Here is a 17,623-nt window from a genome sequence, read left to right as displayed (position 1 = left end):
TAACAGACGGTGTGGAAGATAAAAATAACAGAAGCTACTAGAAATGTTGACTACTTTCAGGAGCACCTGAAAGCTATCGGCAGAGTGAATTAGGAGCGGAAGATACCTGGAGTATCAATCTATATATTGCCAGGACTCCATTCTGCAGTTTCTTCGAGAACGAAACAAGGTATATGGATCTAGAAAACTCCCCTGAGTAGTTGTTTAACACGACTACAGGGACATTAAGCGAAACCATCAGCCTTGCTAGTCATCTGCTCCGCAGCTAGCTCAACACCACACGAAACCTAGAAATTTACGAACACTATTATCTTCGTCAGGGTTGAAATAACGCTTGTATGATGGCGGTTGAGGAATGTGCCATTATCGAATCTTCTACGGTGATAGATGGAGAGATTTCTGAAGGGTCGACCTCACCGTTATCTATGAAATTGGTGGAAAATCTCAACCTTCTGGAGAGCCGCCTAGAGGGTATAGAGAAGAAGTACCAAGAGCTTTTAGCGAAACAAGGACACTCAGAGAGTGAGACGAAAGAAAAAAAGGAGGAAAAGGAGGATAAAGCAACGGAGGATGATAAAGGAAAGGAGAAAAACAAGGACAAAAAAGACACAACAGAATCCGAGCTAGATGAGAACGCCCCCCTAATTCCTAGTCTGAATCGTCTCTCCTGGCCGCAATGGGTCAAACTTCAACTTTCCGAAAGGGAATGGGAAAACAAGAGCGACGAGCAAAAGAAGAAAGATATCAAAAGACGAAAAACGAAACCTAAATCATTTGTTATCGATGTTGTCGCTGACATGGGTGACTTGGGACTGCCAACCAACACAGAGAAGAAGATCCCAGCTAAATACTCCGAAATCCCTTACCGCATCCGCATTAATTCTGAACACATATTAGATGTCCTCAATGAAACCGCCAATGTGGTTTTACCGCAGAAGTGTCAGTTACTGCACCCTTACAAAATCATTGTCGACAACTTGGAAGAAATAAAAGGATATGAAAAAACTTTAGAAGAAGAGTTGACAAACGCAAAGACGGCTCTTGCTTTTAAGGCCAATGATAGCGAGACCGAGGCCCTGGAGACAAAGCCAGAGCCACCTCTCAAGGAAAGCAATGGGACTCCTCCGACAGAGAAAGATCAAACCCCTCCCAGCAAAAGCAAGGCATCCAAGAGTAAAGAAGAGGAAGATGTCGAGCTTGTGCAAGAAAAGATAGCGCACTATCGGTGCTTTATCGAGCTCCTTGAGACGAACCTAGCACCAGAAATTGAAGTGGCCAATTCCATCAAGGACGGAACGGCAGAGAAGATTTTATTCTGTCATCTATGGCATCTTTTCCCACCAGGAGAAACCATTTACTATCAAAGTCAAAATCGAAATGAGCCGCCACAAGCAACTCAAGTTATGAAGGTTAGTGGAGGCCGGGCTAAACTCCCAAATTCAACCAAGGGTTTCCGTGTAAGTCATCCAGCCTGACCGGCGCAAAATTTAAGTCTAATTTAAGGACAGTGGTATAGACCTGAGGATGTGAACGCGCTTCACAAAGTGTCTCCATTCACAATTGACGCATTTCATCTTGATTTTGATGGAAAGAAGTTTCGTCTTATCCAAGTGAAGCACGAAATCCCGAGGTTTACTGGGGAAATACCAATCACCTCTTTGAAAGTGTTTCCTATTCGCTTTTTTTCGGAGCAAAAAAGAACCGCAGCAATGCAATTACTCTTGAATAGAGGGTTGAATTTCCGAAGCTTGACCACAGTAGGCGTAGCTCACCGTGAGTATCGGGGTATGAGCCTTGATCTTGAAAGAGAAGATATAGACAGTCGAGTCATCATCGACTTCAAGCTAGCCCCTGTTATTAATCAACCCTCTCAACAGATAGATGAAGATGACCATCAGAACGACGGTATGGGCCGAACCTTTGGACTCCGCCCCTTAAGCCAAACTAAAGAGACCGAAGTTACGGAGGTGTTCGGAATGTTTGAAGATCCTGACTTAACTCTCTATAATGATCATATTTACGACTGCGATAAAACAGATAAACTTTTCTCTAAACATAGATTTCTCAGCGCTCCGTCACAGGAGATGAATTCCGAAGATCTGACGGACGAAGAGCTGCGTCTTCTTCCGGGTGCGGTTTATGCATACATTCTTCGCAGCAGGAAGTATTGTAAGTATCATCTCCAAGGATTCGAACCAATTATTGATAGGTTGTTACAGGTAGATGCGACATTAACTTGATCAAAGAGATCACTTTGAATAAGGAGGCTTTCGACGATTTGGTCCTACCAGAGAGTTACAAGAATTTGATCAAGTCCTTGATTGGTCAGGTAAGTAGATCATCTTCCAAGAACAATTCCATACTCTCCTTGTCCTAACATGTAGGTAGCATTCTATGGGATCTAGACCGGTGGAACAGAAGACCGAGGAAGAGCGTCCAGTAATTAACCGGGCAGATTCACAGTTGATTAGCGAAATAAATAGCCAGCAGGATACTCTCAGCATTGTAAAGGGCAAGGGCGGAGGCCTTATAATCTTGCTGCATGGCGTTCCTGGGGTTGGTAAAACCTCGACTGCTGAGACAATCGCCGAAGCTACTGGAAGACCGCTTTTACTTGTGACATGTGGTGATGTTGGAGGTACTGCTGCTGAGGTAGAGAGGAATCTGGAGCAAATCTTCACAAATTCGCATCGTTGGGGTTGCGTGCTCTTGCTTGATGAAGCCGAGGTCTTCCTCGCTAAGAGGAATTTGCAAGACCTGACACGAAATGCCATGGTGTCAGTCTTTTTGCGCGTTCTAGAGTTTTACTCGGGCATTCTGTTCCTGACAACTAATCGTGTCGGTACTATCGATGAGGCATTTAAGTCCCGTATCCATATAAGCTTATATTGTAAGTGATTTTTTCTTGAAAGAGCTAACATTGTGAGCTGACTGTTCCGTCTAGACCCTCCACTTGACTGGAAAACGTCCAAGTTGATTTGGCAAGTTAACCTGAAACGCTCACAATCGAGAGTAGACGTTGATAAAGATGAAATTCTCGGATTTGCAAAAAAGCACTTCTTCCGCTCTGACGAGAACAGCCGATGGAATGGTCGCCAGATATACAACGCTTTCAAAACGGCAATCGCACTAGCCGAGTTTGAGGGGCAAAATAACGGTGGTAAAGAAGGCCAGAAGCCGACATTGACAGCATCCCACCTGCGCCAAGTCAGCCGTGTAGCTAAAAAGTTTGATGAATATCTTCTCGAAACCCAGGGCGGTGAGACATTAGCAGCCATGAACCAGCAGCAGCAAGTCCGAGCAGACAATTTTGGGCTGGACGACCAAATACAGAAGCTGAAGCGTCGCCCAACGAAGAATCGTACGCTGGATCTGGACGAGCTGCCGTCCACCTCTGAAGAGGACTCGGATGGTAGCATTAACTTCTCCGCACCTAGCGAGGAGGAAACTGACTCTGATAAGGACAAAAGGAAGTCAAAGAAGAAGACTGACTCTTCGAAAAAGAAGAAAAGTGAAAGCAAAAAGCGCAAGTCGAAAAAACGCTCCAAAAATCAAGAAGATACCACATCAGATGCTTCGTCATAAGACTTCATATTTGCGAATGAGTTTTGAAGCTAAGGGTGTGAAACTTGAGTTAAATCGCTTCTGTAGTGTTAATCGGAATGTATTTATCATATGTTTATTTTTTCATATAGAGCCTATAATAAGTATAGAACTACTACTAGAGCTGAGAATTATATCTATTCCTATACTACAGCCTTTGGTATGCTCAATTCGTCCGCAACACCTCTGTCAAAGATACACTCTGCTTCTCGTATTTCTCCAAGCTGGCCTGTGCCTTCTGCAACTTCTGCGAGACCCATTGTATCCTCGCGTATAGCTCCACAGGATACTTCTTCAAGTTTCCAAGCAACTGAAGCTCATCTTCATACTTACTAACATTCTTATTCTCGGTATCAATGAGCAACTTCAGAATCTCAAGGTCAAGACGACTGCGCAGTACTTGGTCTTCAGTGAGATGTTTGAATGCGGCGTGATATACTGGACGACCTGGTTTGATTACTGATGGGCGGCCGTTGGAGGATTTGACCGTGATGAGGTCCGCCTGCTCGAGTGCGGAGATGATAGCCTCGCCGTTCACCTTGAACAGGTCAGAAAGCAAGATGCGGCTGTACGAGGTGGCCCCGTCTTTGTTCTCGGCTATTTGCTTGATCATGTACCACGCTTGTTCGCGGGTCCAACGGCGGTCTTTGGGGCCATCTACGTCGAAAACATACATCTTCAAGATCTCTGTGGCGGCCTGTTCAATTATGTGCTCGACCGCTTCTGTCGGCGGGCATAGTTAGTATTCATTAGAAGGTTGGGTGTTGGAAGGAACTTGCTTTTAGGGCTTTCGCCGGCCTTGATTCTATGCGCCATAAACTCCAAGTCCGTCAAACGGCCACCAACGATGTTAATGCATTCGTCGAGATCTTCCAATCCTGGTGGCGCAGTTGGTTTAGTTTTCTCGTCCAACTTCTCCTCCTCGCCCTCGCTATCTCGCAGATAACGCAGTACAAAATTCCTACCGACATCGAGAGAGCAGTCGCCCAGAGAAATCGACCTAAGGACCTGGGTAGGCAGCGCCTTGCTCAGGGATTTGGAATATGAGACATCGGGCGTGAGGAAAATGACATGTGCAATGTTACTCGTAACTAATGCAGCAGCCCATTCCGCGATCTTATCGTAGACTATACTTCCTTCGTGAACTCCGTGTAAGAAATTATCAATAACAACGACAGGTCGTCGTTCTGGGTGTGCCTCTAAATACTCCTCCTCCGACAGCCCATTATCCCTGTCGTCGTTCTTCTTGTTCTCGAGCGCAATCTGCCTGAGAGCACTGGCAGTATTATTCCATATCTTGCTCAGTTGAGAGTCGAGTGTCTCAGAAAACCCAGCCTTGGTACCGATGACAGCTTGAGCGGCCAAATCTATGAAACTGCTGATGCTATTCATCCAGGAAAAGACGGGGCGATAGCCGACCTGCTGTGCAGCAACAGAAATGGTCTGAGTATCCCCCCTCGCATCATGGATCTGCTTACAGTCGATGAGAAGCTTATGCCTCCGGTCTTTCAAAGCCTGATCCACGACAATCTCCCTTTTCCCTGAACCATGAGGTCCTTGCACGACTATAAATGTGTTCCCATTCTCGCCAAGCCAAGATTGCAGCTGGGCAATGTCCTCCTTCCTATCATCCCAAATAGCTCTTAAAATATTTCTTTCCTTCTTGCGGCTTCCAAAGGAGAGTATATTAGCCTTGCGGACTTCCGCTCGAATCCACGTCCACAAAGCCTTGTCGTCCGCATTCAGTGAATACTTCACCTTCATTTTGATGAAAAAGGTGCGAATGGGGTCAAAAACAAGTACGGTGATGCCAGCAATCAATGCTGCGATGGCCGGAATCACGATACGTGGGTGACCAAAAATCCAGTCTTTTATGTAGTGTGCCCTGATCTTTCGTTCGTATGTAATCTTTAACAAAGTCACACCTTTGCCGCCATTTTCGCCGGCCTGAGGAATCGTTGTCCCATGAATACAGTTCCTCGCAAGAATAGCATATTTCACTCTCGCAAAATCCAACATGGCATATTTGGGCAAAACCTTTGAATCTGACGGCTGCCGCTCTATATCCTTGATTTTCCCATATCGACGGAAAATCGAATACAAAGCTTCTTGAGTTAATTCAGTTGGTGTCGAGTCAGACGCATTGTTGTTAGGGGCAAGAAACTCGATTTTGATTCTTGAACTTGGAAGCCGGTACATATCCTCAATCCACGGTTTCCCCAATACATGGCCGATACCGACACGGTCTAGGGGATTGAACCAGGGGCGGATAGGGTGTTTCTGTAGATGAGCCTCGACGGCAGTAGCTATATCTTGTCTGGTTTTGCCGGCGGGTAGTGAGTACTTCACGAACAACCCGCCTTCGTTTAGACGAGGCAGGACTTGTTTGACCGTGACGTGTAAATCAGACGGTAGGGCGCGCCGTACGACTGACCAGTTGTCCGCTGCGGCATACGACGGCTTGTCGACGCGTTTCAGGACATTGTCAATAGCCTGAGGCTCGCCAGCCCATAAAAGCCTGTAAAGCCATTGAAGCCTCAGCGGGGCAATATCTACTCTTGATCAATACACTAGCGTCCCAGTAGCTTCATAGTCAATCTTACTATTGATATATAAAAGCCCTTCGTTTTCAGAGATCGGAATATGGCCTTGTTCAAGGATATCATTCACAGACCCAACAGCCGTAGAGTTGGATCGCGCGCCTGTAGAAACAGCAGCATAACGTGAGCTCCACAGCGCTGGTCTGGATGAGTTGAAGGCGAAGCAGCGAGCTGATGGCCTCTGCCAGCCCCGGGTCGTAAAGGGTACCCGTATCATTCTGGAGCCGATATATGCACCTGCCCATTCGCTGTCAGTGTAAGGGAAGCCTTCCGGTTTATACGAATGAGGAGGAAGCTCTGGCCGTTTATGACGTCGACGCCGGGACAATACCGATTCTTACCGACCCTCCGCGACAGAAGCGCCAAGCATCCGTACGGTATTGTCACCCGGACATCTGTAGTAATATATTCCGGCAGAATAATTTCTTCCAGCATCAACTATCAACCAGCGACCTTCATCGACGCCCACACCCTTGGATATTTAATAATAACAAGATGGGCTGGTGGTGGAATTCCTCCTCCTCTCAAAAGGATTATACGCAACCTCCAACAAGCGACCCCACACCGTCAATTCCTCAACCTGAGTCCGAACCCTCAAAGCCCTCACTACCGTCAACCCGTGACGAACGAGCAGACGCAGAACTCCGCGAATTCCTCGCGAGTCTCGAATGGACCGATGAATCCAACAACTCAACTCCAGAATCCACACAAACCGCTTCATCTTCACACACCAATGCGAACAGTTCACCCAAATCCATATCCCCAGACTCACTATATGCCGACACCATGTCCTGCCGATCCGCCTTCGACTACGCATTCTTCTGTCAATCGTTTGGCGGACAATGGGTGAATGTGTATCGGTATGGCGAGCTACGGTCGTGTAGTGAGCACTGGGAGAATTTCTGGCTGTGTATGAAGACGCGCTCGTACCCGGATAATGTGCGCAAGGAGATTATCCGAAATCATAACCGCAAAAAGGCGGTTAAGTATAAGACCGGGCCGAGTAGTGAGGATGTCTGGGATTTGCGAACGGAGCCGTTGGTGGATGCATTTAAAGGGGATTTCGAGGTGTTTGAGAAGGAGTTGAAGGAGGAGCAGGCTATGGGGCAGCGATGATAGGAAAGAAAAGGTGCTGGGAGGTTTTATGAGGTCTTTTAACGATTTTTCTCAACTCTGTTTGTTATTTTGTACAAATAAGCCAGACATGTATCATAGATATACCCTTTGCAGTCCTACAAATATCAATGATATAACCATCTTTTATTCAAAACACTACACTGCTTAACTACATTGCTTACTGGTGAAGGAGTAAATCTAACTTAATGTATTGCACCAGAAACCAATATTCACAGATCGAAGTAAGGAAATGCAACAAGACATATCTTAGACATACAACAAAGCATAAGCATCCGTGATCTAGAAACAGCATGTAACAAAAAGAAAGAAACATATTGTGCATATCGCCTCCGTTCCATTTTCATAAAGCGCTGTCATGCATCATAGACTAAAGACATAGGAAAGACGCCTGTAACAGTAACTTGGGTATTTAAATGATCATAGACACCTATTTTTGATCATAAGAGCTGGTTCATCATTAGATGAGCTCATTTTTAATTTTTGCTGCTTAACTTTTGGGTTGGGTTTAAGCAGAAACAACCTGAACGGTCTGAGGAACAGCATCAGCAGCGGGCCGACGGACAATACCACCAGTGACGGGAAGGAGAGAGCCAGTTCCCATGAGGTATGTGTCAACTTCACGAGCGGCCTGACGACCTTCGTTGATACCCCTGCATGCACGTTAGTATGAACATCCTCATCGTGAAATTAACAACGGTGTAACTTACCAGACAATAAGAGACTGGCCACGGCGGCAATCACCGGCAGCAAAGACACCGGGGATGTTGGTGGAATACTGGCCAGGAGCAGTCTTTACGTTCTTACGGGCATCACGCTCAATTTCTTCACCAAGCAGACGATCCTCAGGACCTAGGAAACCCATGGACAACATGACCAGGTCGGCAGGGAAGAATTGCTCGCTGCCCTCAATGGTCTTCATATCCCAGCCGCCACTAGCGCTTTTGGTCCATTCAACACGGACAGTGTTGATGCCCTTGACATTTCCATTACCGTCGTCAACGAACTCCTTGGACATGATGCAGTATTCACGAGGATCCTTGCCCATGTGGGTCTTGACTTCGGAGTGACCGTAGTCAACACGGTAAATACGAGGCCATTGTGGCCATGGGTTGTCAAGGGCACGCTCTGGGGGAGGTTGGGGGAGCAATTCGAAGTTGACCACGCTCTTGGCGCCATGGCGGACGGAGGTACCAATGCAATCGTTACCAGTATCACCACCGCCGATAACAACAACGTGCTTATCCTTGGCGGAGATGTAGGCTCCATCAGCATGGGCAGAGTCGAGCAAAGACTTGGTGTTCTTGTGGAGGAATTGCATGGCAAAGTGAACGCCATCAAGTTCGCGGCCTGGGATCTTGAGATCACGAGCAACGGTGGCACCAGTGGCAATGATAACAGCATCATTGGAATCACGCAATGATTGCATGCTAATTTCGGAATCAGGGCCAACAGTAGTGCTTGTAACAAATTTGACTCCCTCAGCAGCCATAAGGTCAACGCGGCGCTGAACAACCTTCTTGTCAAGCTTCATGTTAGGAATACCATACATCAATAGACCGCCAATGCGATCAGCACGCTCGTAAACAGTGACTGAGTGGCCGGCGCGGTTGAGCTGATCAGCAGCAGCAAGACCAGCAGGGCCAGAACCGATGATGGCAATAGTCTTTCCAGTTCTGACCGGTGGAGGTCGCGGGATCATCCAGCCCATCTCGAAACCACGGTCAATAATAGCGCATTCAATAGATTTGATGCCGACTGGGTCCTCGTTGATGCCGAGAACGCAAGCTCCCTCACAAGGAGCAGGGCACACACGACCAGTGAACTCGGGGAAGTTATTTGTCATGAGCAGCCTGTTGAGAGCATCCTGCCATTGGTTCTGGAAGACAAGCTCATTCCACTTGGGAATAATGTTGGAGATAGGACAGCCAGTATCGGATTGACAGAAAGGAACACCGCAGTCCATGCAGCGTGCGGACTGATACTTGAGCTCGTCTTCCGTCAAGCGGCTGGAAAGCTCGGCCCAATCGCGGGTACGAGTCGCTGGGTTACGGTACTTCTCGCTGCGTCTATTATATTTCATGAACCCACGGGTCTTGTCGAGAATAAGAGCGGTGCGCTTCTTCTCGACCTTGGAGTCGCTCACGCTGTCCTCAATATCGAGAAGGTCGCTCTTCTTTGATTCGTCCTCGTGTTTGTGCTGCTTCTCTTCCACGGGAACAGGGGTGCTTGGTAGCTTAGGTAGGGTGAATTCTGCTTTCTTGGCTGCCTCTGCCTTGGCGGCTTCCTCCAAGAGGACGCGTTTGTAGTCAGTAGGAAGAACCTTGACAAATCGAGGAAGAGCGCGGTTGAAGTCCAAAAGAATGCGAGCGGCGAGTTCGGATCCAGTGTAATGGTGGTGGTCTTCGATAAGACCGCGGACGAAAGCAATTTCAGCAGGATCTTCCAAGCCGGACACTTCAACCATTTCCATGTTGATCTTGGAGTAGAAATCCTGGTTGACATCGAGAACATAGGCAATTCCACCGGACATACCAGCGGCAAAGTTACGGCCAGTTGATCCGAGAATGAGAACTCGACCGCCTAGAAACATGTTAATTAAAGGCCACTATTTACGGGCCGTAGAGGTAGAACTTACCAGTCATGTACTCGCAACCATGGTCACCGACACCTTCAACGACGGCAGTAACACCAGAGTTGCGAACAGCAAATCGTTCCGCAGCTACACCACGGAAGTAGCAAGTACCAGCAGTGGCACCGTAGAGACAAACGTTACCGATAAGAATGTTCTCCTCCGCTTTAAAGACTGCGCCTCGGGGAGGGTAGATAATCAGACGACCACCAGACAAGCCCTTACCGACATAGTCGTTGGAATCACCTTCGAGCTCCAATGTGACACCAGGAGCCAGGTAGGCACCGAATGATTGACCAGCGGATCCCTTAATATTGACATGGATGGTGTCTTGAGGCAAGCCAGCTTCTCCATGGCGGCGGCTGACCTGATAAGAAAGAGTAGCGCCAAGAGCTCGGTCGGTGTTGACAACATCACACTCAACTCTGCAGGGGAGACCCTTTTCCAGCGCCAATTCAGATTCAGCGATGAGCTTATTATCCAGTCGAACATGAAGACGGTGATCCTGCTTGCGCACATTGTAAGTAGCGACGCCTGGGCGCAGAGAGTGAGCGGGGGTTAGGATTAGAGACAAGTCAATGTTCTCCTGTTTAGGGGAGCGAATGTCATCTCGGACTTTGAGTAATTCTGCGCGACCAACCATCTCGTTGATGGTGCGAATACCAAGTTTGGCCATGATAGCACGAAGTTCGTTTGCAACATAGTAGAAGAAGTTGATGACGTGCTCGGGAGTACCCTGGAATTTCTTGCGCAACTCAGGGTCTTGGGTAGCGATACCAACAGGGCACGTGTTCAAGTGGCATTTTCTATAGGGTTGAGTTAGCAAGTGCTGCGATTTAATAAGTCAAGGTAGTCTTACCGCATCATGATGCAACCCATAGCAATTAGAGGAGTTGTAGCAAATCCCCATTCCTCAGCACCAAGCAAGCAAGCGATAGCGACATCGCGACCGGTTCTCAGCTGACCGTCGGTTTGAACAACGACACGACCACGAAGATCGTTGAGAACAAGAGTCTGGTGGGTCTCAGCGAGACCCAATTCCCAGGGCAGACCCGCTGCCTTGATACCTGTCCATCGAGAGGCACCAGTACCACCGTCGTGGCCAGAAATCAAGATATGATCGGCCTTAGCTTTGGCGACACCAGAAGCAACGATACCAACACCGACCTCAGATACAAGCTTAACAGACACGCGAGCACGAGGGTTGGAGCACTTCAGATCGTAGATGAGCTGCTTCAGATCTTCAATGGAATAGATATCGTGGTGAGGAGGTGGTGAAATAAGACCGACACCAGGGGTAGAATGACGAGTACGAGCGATAGGGCCCGACACCTTGTGGCCAGGAAGCTCACCACCCTCACCGGGCTTGGCACCCTGAGCCATCTTGATCTGTAGCTCATCAGCATCAGCGAGATAGTTGGATGTGACACCGAATCGTCCAGAAGCAATCTGCTTGATGGCGGAACGCATTGTATCACCGTTCTCCATTCTCTTGCTTCGCTCTGGGTCTTCACCACCTTCACCGGTATTAGATTTACCACCCAAACGATTCATAGCAATGGCCAAGGTCGAATGGGATTCCATAGAGATGGATCCGTACGACATGGCACCAGTGACAACACGGCGCACGATTTCAGTCCATGGCTCAACCTGGTCAATGGGAATGGGGGTACGTTGGTCATAGTCAAAGTCTAGCATGCCACGGAGAGTGCAGTTCTTGATAGCCTCGTGCTCTGAGCGAGCATACGCTTCGTAAGACTTGTCGTTCTTTGATCGTACGGCGTCCTGGATATTGGCAACACTCGTTGGGTCGTTGACATGAGGATCGCCACCATCACGCCAGTGGTATTCACCGGATTCGGGCAAGCCAGGAATTTCAATGATAGAACGAGAAGGATAGCCACGTTCGTGGAAAGCGAAGGCATCCTGAGCGATAAGCTCGAATGTGACACCTCGAATACGGCTAGCAGTGCCTGCGAAGCAGCGATCGATGACAGCATCATCGATACCGAGAGCTTCAAAAATCTGAGCACCCTTATAAGACTGCAAGGTGGAGATACCCATCTTGGACATGACTTTGAGAATACCGCCATCGACAGACGCCTTGTAGTTCAAAAGAACTTGCTCGTCAGTCAATGGCTTGCGAATGAGTTTCTCGCGGTTCATCTTGAGAATGCATTCCATGGCGAGGTATGGGCAAATTGCGTCGGCACCGTATCCAAGAAGAACACACATGTGGTGAACCTCACGAGCCTCTCCGGTGTCAACTACCAAGGCAGCCAAAGATCTCCATTTGTTGCGGACCAAGTGATGGTGAACTAAACCAGTAGCGAGAAGAGCAGAGACTGGTACGCGTTGGGCAGAAGTGGCTCTGTCAGAGAGAATGAGAATCTTGTCGCCGTTTTGGATACTCTCGGTGGCGGCTTCACAGATGGTGTCGAGAACATCCAAGTAACCCTGAATGCCCTTTGACTTCTCAAAGGTGATATCAATGACTCTTACAGGCCAGTCAGGGTGAACTTTGGTGGTGTTTTTGAGAGATTGGAACTCGTTCAGGGTGAGAATAGGAGATGGCAGCATCAAACGGTGGCATTGGGTGGAGTCAATCTCCAGCAAATTGCCCTGTGGACCGACATAGCACTCTAGTGACATGACAATGGCCTCTCGAATAGGATCAATGGGAGGGTTGGTGACCTGGGCAAAGAGCTGTCGGAAGTATTCATACAGCAAACGAGGTTGCTGGGCTAAACAGGCTAGAGGACCATCGTTACCCATAGAGCCCAGAGCTTCCTTAGAATCAGCAGCCATGGGAGCCAAGAGTAAGCTGACTTGCTCGTATGAATAGCCAAATGCCTTAAGCCTGACATCGGTTTGGAGGGTAGAAGGATCCAGCGAAGTAGACAGATCCTGGTTCTGTGAAATTAAAGACTTTTCAATTGCAGGAAGGGTAAGCAATTCCTTATCTAGCCAGGCACGGAAATCTTGGCGGTGGGCGACAGTTTGTTTCAGTTCAGCATCATCAATGATGCGGCCAGCAACAGTGTCGACTAGCAACATCTTACCAGGCTGCAGGCGGCCCTTTTGCACGATAGACTCGGGGTCCAAGCTAATGGTACCGACTTCGGAGGCACAGATGATACGATCGTCGTCAGTCACATAGAATCGGCAGGGACGAAGACCATTTCGGTCCAAGTTAGCACCGCAGTAACGACCGTCAGAGAATGTGAACAAGGCTGGGCCGTCCCAGGGTTCCATCTGGCAAGCAGCCCATTCGTAGAAAGCAGCTTTGGCTGGGTCCATGGCAGGGTTGTTTTGCCAGGCCTCGGGAACCATCAGCATGACTGCCTCTGGCAAGGAGAGGACACCGTTGATCATGAGCAGTTCGAGAACGTTGTCAAAGGCGGCAGAGTCGGAGCCACCATCCTCGACAATTGGGTATAGCAGATCGAGTTCCTCACCAAAGATGTCCGACTTGAGCACACCCTCTCGCGCCCTCATCCAGTTCTTGTTCCCTCGCAATGTGTTAATTTCACCGTTATGAGCGGCCCATCGTAAAGGCTGCGCACGATCCCAAGATGGAAATGTGTTGGTTGAGAAACGAGAATGTACAAGAGCGAAATGGCCCTCGTAGTCAACGTTGACCAAGTCATGGTAGTACTCATACACCTGAACGGGAGCCAATTGGCCCTTGTAGACGATGTTTCTGTTGCTGAGAGAGCAGAGGTAGAACCAGTTCGCGAGGCCCAGGACGTTTGTGGCACGCTTTCGTAAAACATACAACTGTCGCTCAAAGAGACGGCTGTCAAACTTTTCGGGGTCGATGATCTCGGGCTTGTTCCCACTTCCATAGGCAGCGCTGAGCACGACAAATGGCTGCATGATCACAGGCTCGCGAGACAAGGCGGCAGGTCCCAGTAGGGTCGAGTCGCGTGGCACCTCTCGCCAGCCCAGCACTCGCAGACCGAGCGACTCTGCGATTTCCTCGAAAGTCGTGATGGACTCCTTGAGGGTCTCATTATCTGGCTTGAAAAACAAGTTGCCAGCAGCATACTGGCCCAGGGGAGGTAGCTCCAGCCCCGCGTCGCGAGCAAAGTTCTTGACGAAGAATTTGTGCGGGATACTAGTCATCACGCCGGCACCATCACCGTCGCGTACATCCGAACCGACGGCACCACGATGGGTCATGTTGCAAAGCAGGTTGCGTGCTGGAATTGTTAGTGATGCTAAACTCGATCTCAATGAGTAAACATACCATCGCTGACAATTTTGTGGCTAGCTTTGCCCTTGATATGGCTGTGAAAGTTAGCATGATTATTAAGATTTTTTTTTTTTTAAAAAAAAAGATGTGGCAACTCACGCAGCAAAGCCTACACCGCAAGCATCCTTTTCCAGCTCAGGGTTGTAGAGACCCTGTTTGGACGGGAGGGCATCGGCCCAGCCATATCCATTTTGCGCCTTGTACTCGGAGTACTCCTGAGGAGCCTGCTCTTCGATTATTTCATTTCCGTAGACCTCCTCCAAGAGACCCATTCTTCCGCCGGGGACGGACAGAGAAGGTGAGCAATTGGGAGGTGGGCAAATTTTCAGCCTGATTGAAATTTTTTTGGCGGGCTCTTTTTATCACTGGTGATAAGGGAGAGCGGGGTGGCAGGCGATAGTGTCGTCACGACGACTGGGGGCGGGTCAACAGCTGTCTAGGAAGACAAGACAGGTGTGTACAGGCAAAGGGTGATTGAGGTGTCCCAGCGTCTGGTGATGTAGGGTATGAAGTGGTAGGAGAGAAGAGAAGAGAAGAAGAAGAGAGAGAAAGCGGGAAGAAAATAAGGCAGTGCAGGGAAAAAAGAGGAGAGGGGGGAGGGCAAGGCTAGGCCGGAGATCGATGGTCCTGTCTCCGAGAGAAGTTGCTGGATGAGCCAGAGAAACGACCAAAGCCTATGCTCTGTGGGGTTTTTGGCAGAGCTCGAGGACGAGGAGTGGCGAATGGGCCAGTGAGGTTCTGCCTCCAGGTCCAATGGGTTCCTAATCCCTTGAAGCTGGCTGGCTGGGAACTATTTTTTTCCCTTCTGGCAGTCAGTCAGTCCGTCCGTCCGCATCGGGAGGGGAGCTGTTTGTTGTCTATTTTATTACGGAGCCTGCCCTAAAATTTACTCCCGTTGCGTGTTCGGAGGCCGTTTTCGCTTGGATTTTACGCCCATTGTCGAACGATTCCATGCCCTGGCCAGTCGAAGCCTGTCAGCACAGCTCCCTCTACTATAAGCGCTGCAGCTACGGTGGTCTTCAAGATGCGCATACTCGTGCGCATCTCGATGCGATCGCAGGCGCAACAGCAATAATACGCAGCATGAAATTGGCAATGGCAGACAACAGGGCAAGAGATAAGCGTGCGCGGGCCAATCAGCGCGGCGGAGTTTGCGACAAGACTTTGCTGCTGGTCGACGTCAAGCCCCACCGGGTGGGGGAGGAGCCCGTATTATATCCCGTACGCGCTGGTACCGCGTATTTTAATCATTCTTCTTCACGTCGCGGACGCCGCCGACCGGAGTGGCTGACATTACCCAGAGTAAAATTCACACACAATTGTAATTGTCAGCGAATACCAGTAAGTTAGCAATAATACACTCGAAGTCCATCTGTGGAATGCATCGGCCGAGATTTACGGGCCGAAGTATGCTGCCGGGCTCTTCGGCATGCTAGCCTCGTACAATAGCAATCCTCGCGAGCTGCATGCTAGAGAATTAGAAGCATTTTTAATATTTACTTTTACTATTTACTTACCATCTGCCATTAGCATTTCGTTATTTAGCATCAAGTACGCTGAATAGTGAATACTAATACAAATACTACGACTCAGAGTGGTGCACTACCCGGAATGGCCGATTGCGGAAGAATCCTCTGCAAACGGAGGAGTGAAATCCGACGACTTTCTGCGCTTACTGATCACCAGCAGCCAAGCGAACTACGACTGCCCTGGGGGTTTTTTTGCGTAAGCAGAAATTTAAGAAATAGTTAACTAACGATGCAGTATTCGTATTACGCAGCAAGTCAGGACTCAGGGCCGCGTAGAAAGAAAGAAAGAACGAAAGAACGAACGAAAGAAAACAACATTGGATACATATGCATGCGCTAGAAACGTGCACGGAGCATGTAGAGGTCCCCGGCTGGTCCAAATGGATTATGGAGCACCCCGGCATGCGTACCCCACGCTGCATGTCTGCATCATCTCCTCAGTCCACTCATCCGCCAATGCTTGGAAATCTTCACACTGGTTGGCAATCTATACTACTGAACCATGGATTGTCTTGCTGTACTATATATCCAAGGCTATAGTTATATACTATATAGTTATATATATATAGTATATAGCATAGCATGTTCCTTATACTGTATACAGTGGAGCAGCCGATGTCGGTAGGCGGAGCCGCATCGTTGCCGACGTGCGTGGGCGCCCATTGGCCAGCGAGCTTTTTGGCTGTAAACCTTTCAGGTCATCTCATATTCTAATTGCTGTTAGCTTATCGCAGGTGGCCCCTGCTTGGCGCCTGCAAATACACGCACGATGACTGGCTCGCTGCCGTCCAAGGTTTTGCGGCTTCCGGGGTCAAGATCTTAGCTTGCTAGTCTATCTATACTATTATTACTACTCCGTATATAACTAAGTTAGTAGCTGCCTACGTAGCACATAGTGTATAGAATCTTGGGTCAATTTTTTGGCGTTATATGCGATCTTGAACCTCCATTCAATCCATCTCCAGATCATGATCATTGCACTATGCTAGTGTCTATCACATTGACTGCCCCCTGCAGACACCCCATACATATGCAAACTCCGTGTAATGTACGTATTTGAATTGAGTGGTATGCCACCATTCAGATACTACCTTTACAACACCGGCACACCTGCATATGCAACCCCGCTCATCTCGCCTAATCCACCCTGCCCAAGCCATATTCACAATTAATAATACATAACTGACAACAATATCAAATAATATATACGATCGGAACAGGCAACGCGGCCCTTTCCAGTCCGATCACATGATGCGCTGCATGCACATTCCGACTCTTCCCGCCCGCTGGTCTGTTTAAGTTCACCGACCAACCGGACTCGCTGCTCGGGGAAACCCGGGATCCTGACTCTCTACCAACAGCCTGGCACGGTAGCACTGGCTGTACTGCCAAGGCTGGACTATTAGTATTCTATAATTTCTATTATTCGATTGTTTTATTTTGCAATTGATTCATCTTATTTAATATTGTTTTTATTTGCTTGCTTTGTCCATTCCGAAAATCGGAGTGCTGTTGCTACCTCGACGCCCAGCTAAGTGCAACATGCCATAGTAAGAGGACGAAGTGCTCTAGCGGGGGCTTGACAATTCGAATGTTTAATTATCACTAGTAGATTCACTGTGGAAATTTGCCGGCCAAAATGTCTGTCAGGAGTAGAACGAGCCGTGTGGTGGCAACTGCTGTAATTACTTGTTCGCTTGAATTATGGGATTAGGGCTTGTCCAAACCCCCCAGACTACATACTAGTTGACATAAATTGTGCACTTACCGGAGTGGACCTGAATTATGGATTTTCAGTGTTACATAACAGTCTTGTCTATTATCAAATTCGATTCACATGAATATATCATACTCCAAGATCACATGC

At 48.5% G+C, this 17,623-nt stretch overlaps 4 protein-coding genes across 4 annotated transcripts; 2 read left to right on the top strand and 2 right to left on the bottom strand.

The window, feature by feature from the left end:
• Positions 1–20: 20 nt before the first annotated feature.
• BGW36DRAFT_404462 (uncharacterized protein) lies at positions 21–3,742 on the top strand. Its single transcript, XM_046218934.1, has 6 exons — positions 21–169; positions 220–1,457; positions 1,509–2,169; positions 2,220–2,329; positions 2,389–2,890; positions 2,945–3,742. Exons 2-6 carry the CDS (start codon positions 339–341, stop codon positions 3,583–3,585), a joined length of 3,033 nt encoding a protein of 1,010 aa, XP_046077272.1. The 5' UTR covers positions 21–169; positions 220–338; the 3' UTR covers positions 3,586–3,742.
• BGW36DRAFT_370966 (putative RNA12 protein) lies at positions 3,654–6,492 on the bottom strand. The gene is made up of 3 exons (XM_046215304.1): positions 6,207–6,492; positions 4,383–6,155; positions 3,654–4,326 (listed from the first exon to the last, which is right to left on the bottom strand). Exons 1-3 carry the CDS (start codon positions 6,418–6,420, stop codon positions 3,770–3,772), a joined length of 2,544 nt encoding a protein of 847 aa, XP_046077271.1. The 5' UTR covers positions 6,421–6,492; the 3' UTR covers positions 3,654–3,769.
• A 157-nt stretch (positions 6,493–6,649) lies between these two features.
• BGW36DRAFT_370964 (uncharacterized protein) lies at positions 6,650–7,460 on the top strand. Its single transcript, XM_046215303.1, has one exon. The coding sequence runs from the start codon at positions 6,699–6,701 to the stop codon at positions 7,317–7,319; it is 621 nt and encodes a 206-aa protein (XP_046077270.1). The 5' UTR covers positions 6,650–6,698; the 3' UTR covers positions 7,320–7,460.
• A 385-nt stretch (positions 7,461–7,845) lies between these two features.
• BGW36DRAFT_423771 (putative glutamate synthase Glt1) lies at positions 7,846–14,499 on the bottom strand (the record flags this gene model as incomplete). Its single annotated transcript, XM_046219873.1, has 6 exons — positions 7,846–7,990; positions 8,048–9,920; positions 9,976–10,775; positions 10,829–14,174; positions 14,222–14,262; positions 14,327–14,499. 6 exons carry the CDS (start codon positions 14,497–14,499, stop codon positions 7,846–7,848), a joined length of 6,378 nt encoding a protein of 2,125 aa, XP_046077269.1.
• Between the last annotated feature and the right edge of the window lie 3,124 nt (positions 14,500–17,623).

The sequence above is a fragment of the Talaromyces proteolyticus genome (assembly GCF_021365285.1).
Source record: "Talaromyces proteolyticus strain PMI_201 chromosome Unknown BGW36scaffold_2, whole genome shotgun sequence".
NCBI classification, from domain to species: domain Eukaryota; kingdom Fungi; phylum Ascomycota; class Eurotiomycetes; order Eurotiales; family Trichocomaceae; genus Talaromyces; species Talaromyces proteolyticus.
This window is presented reverse-complemented; position numbering and strand designations above follow the sequence as displayed.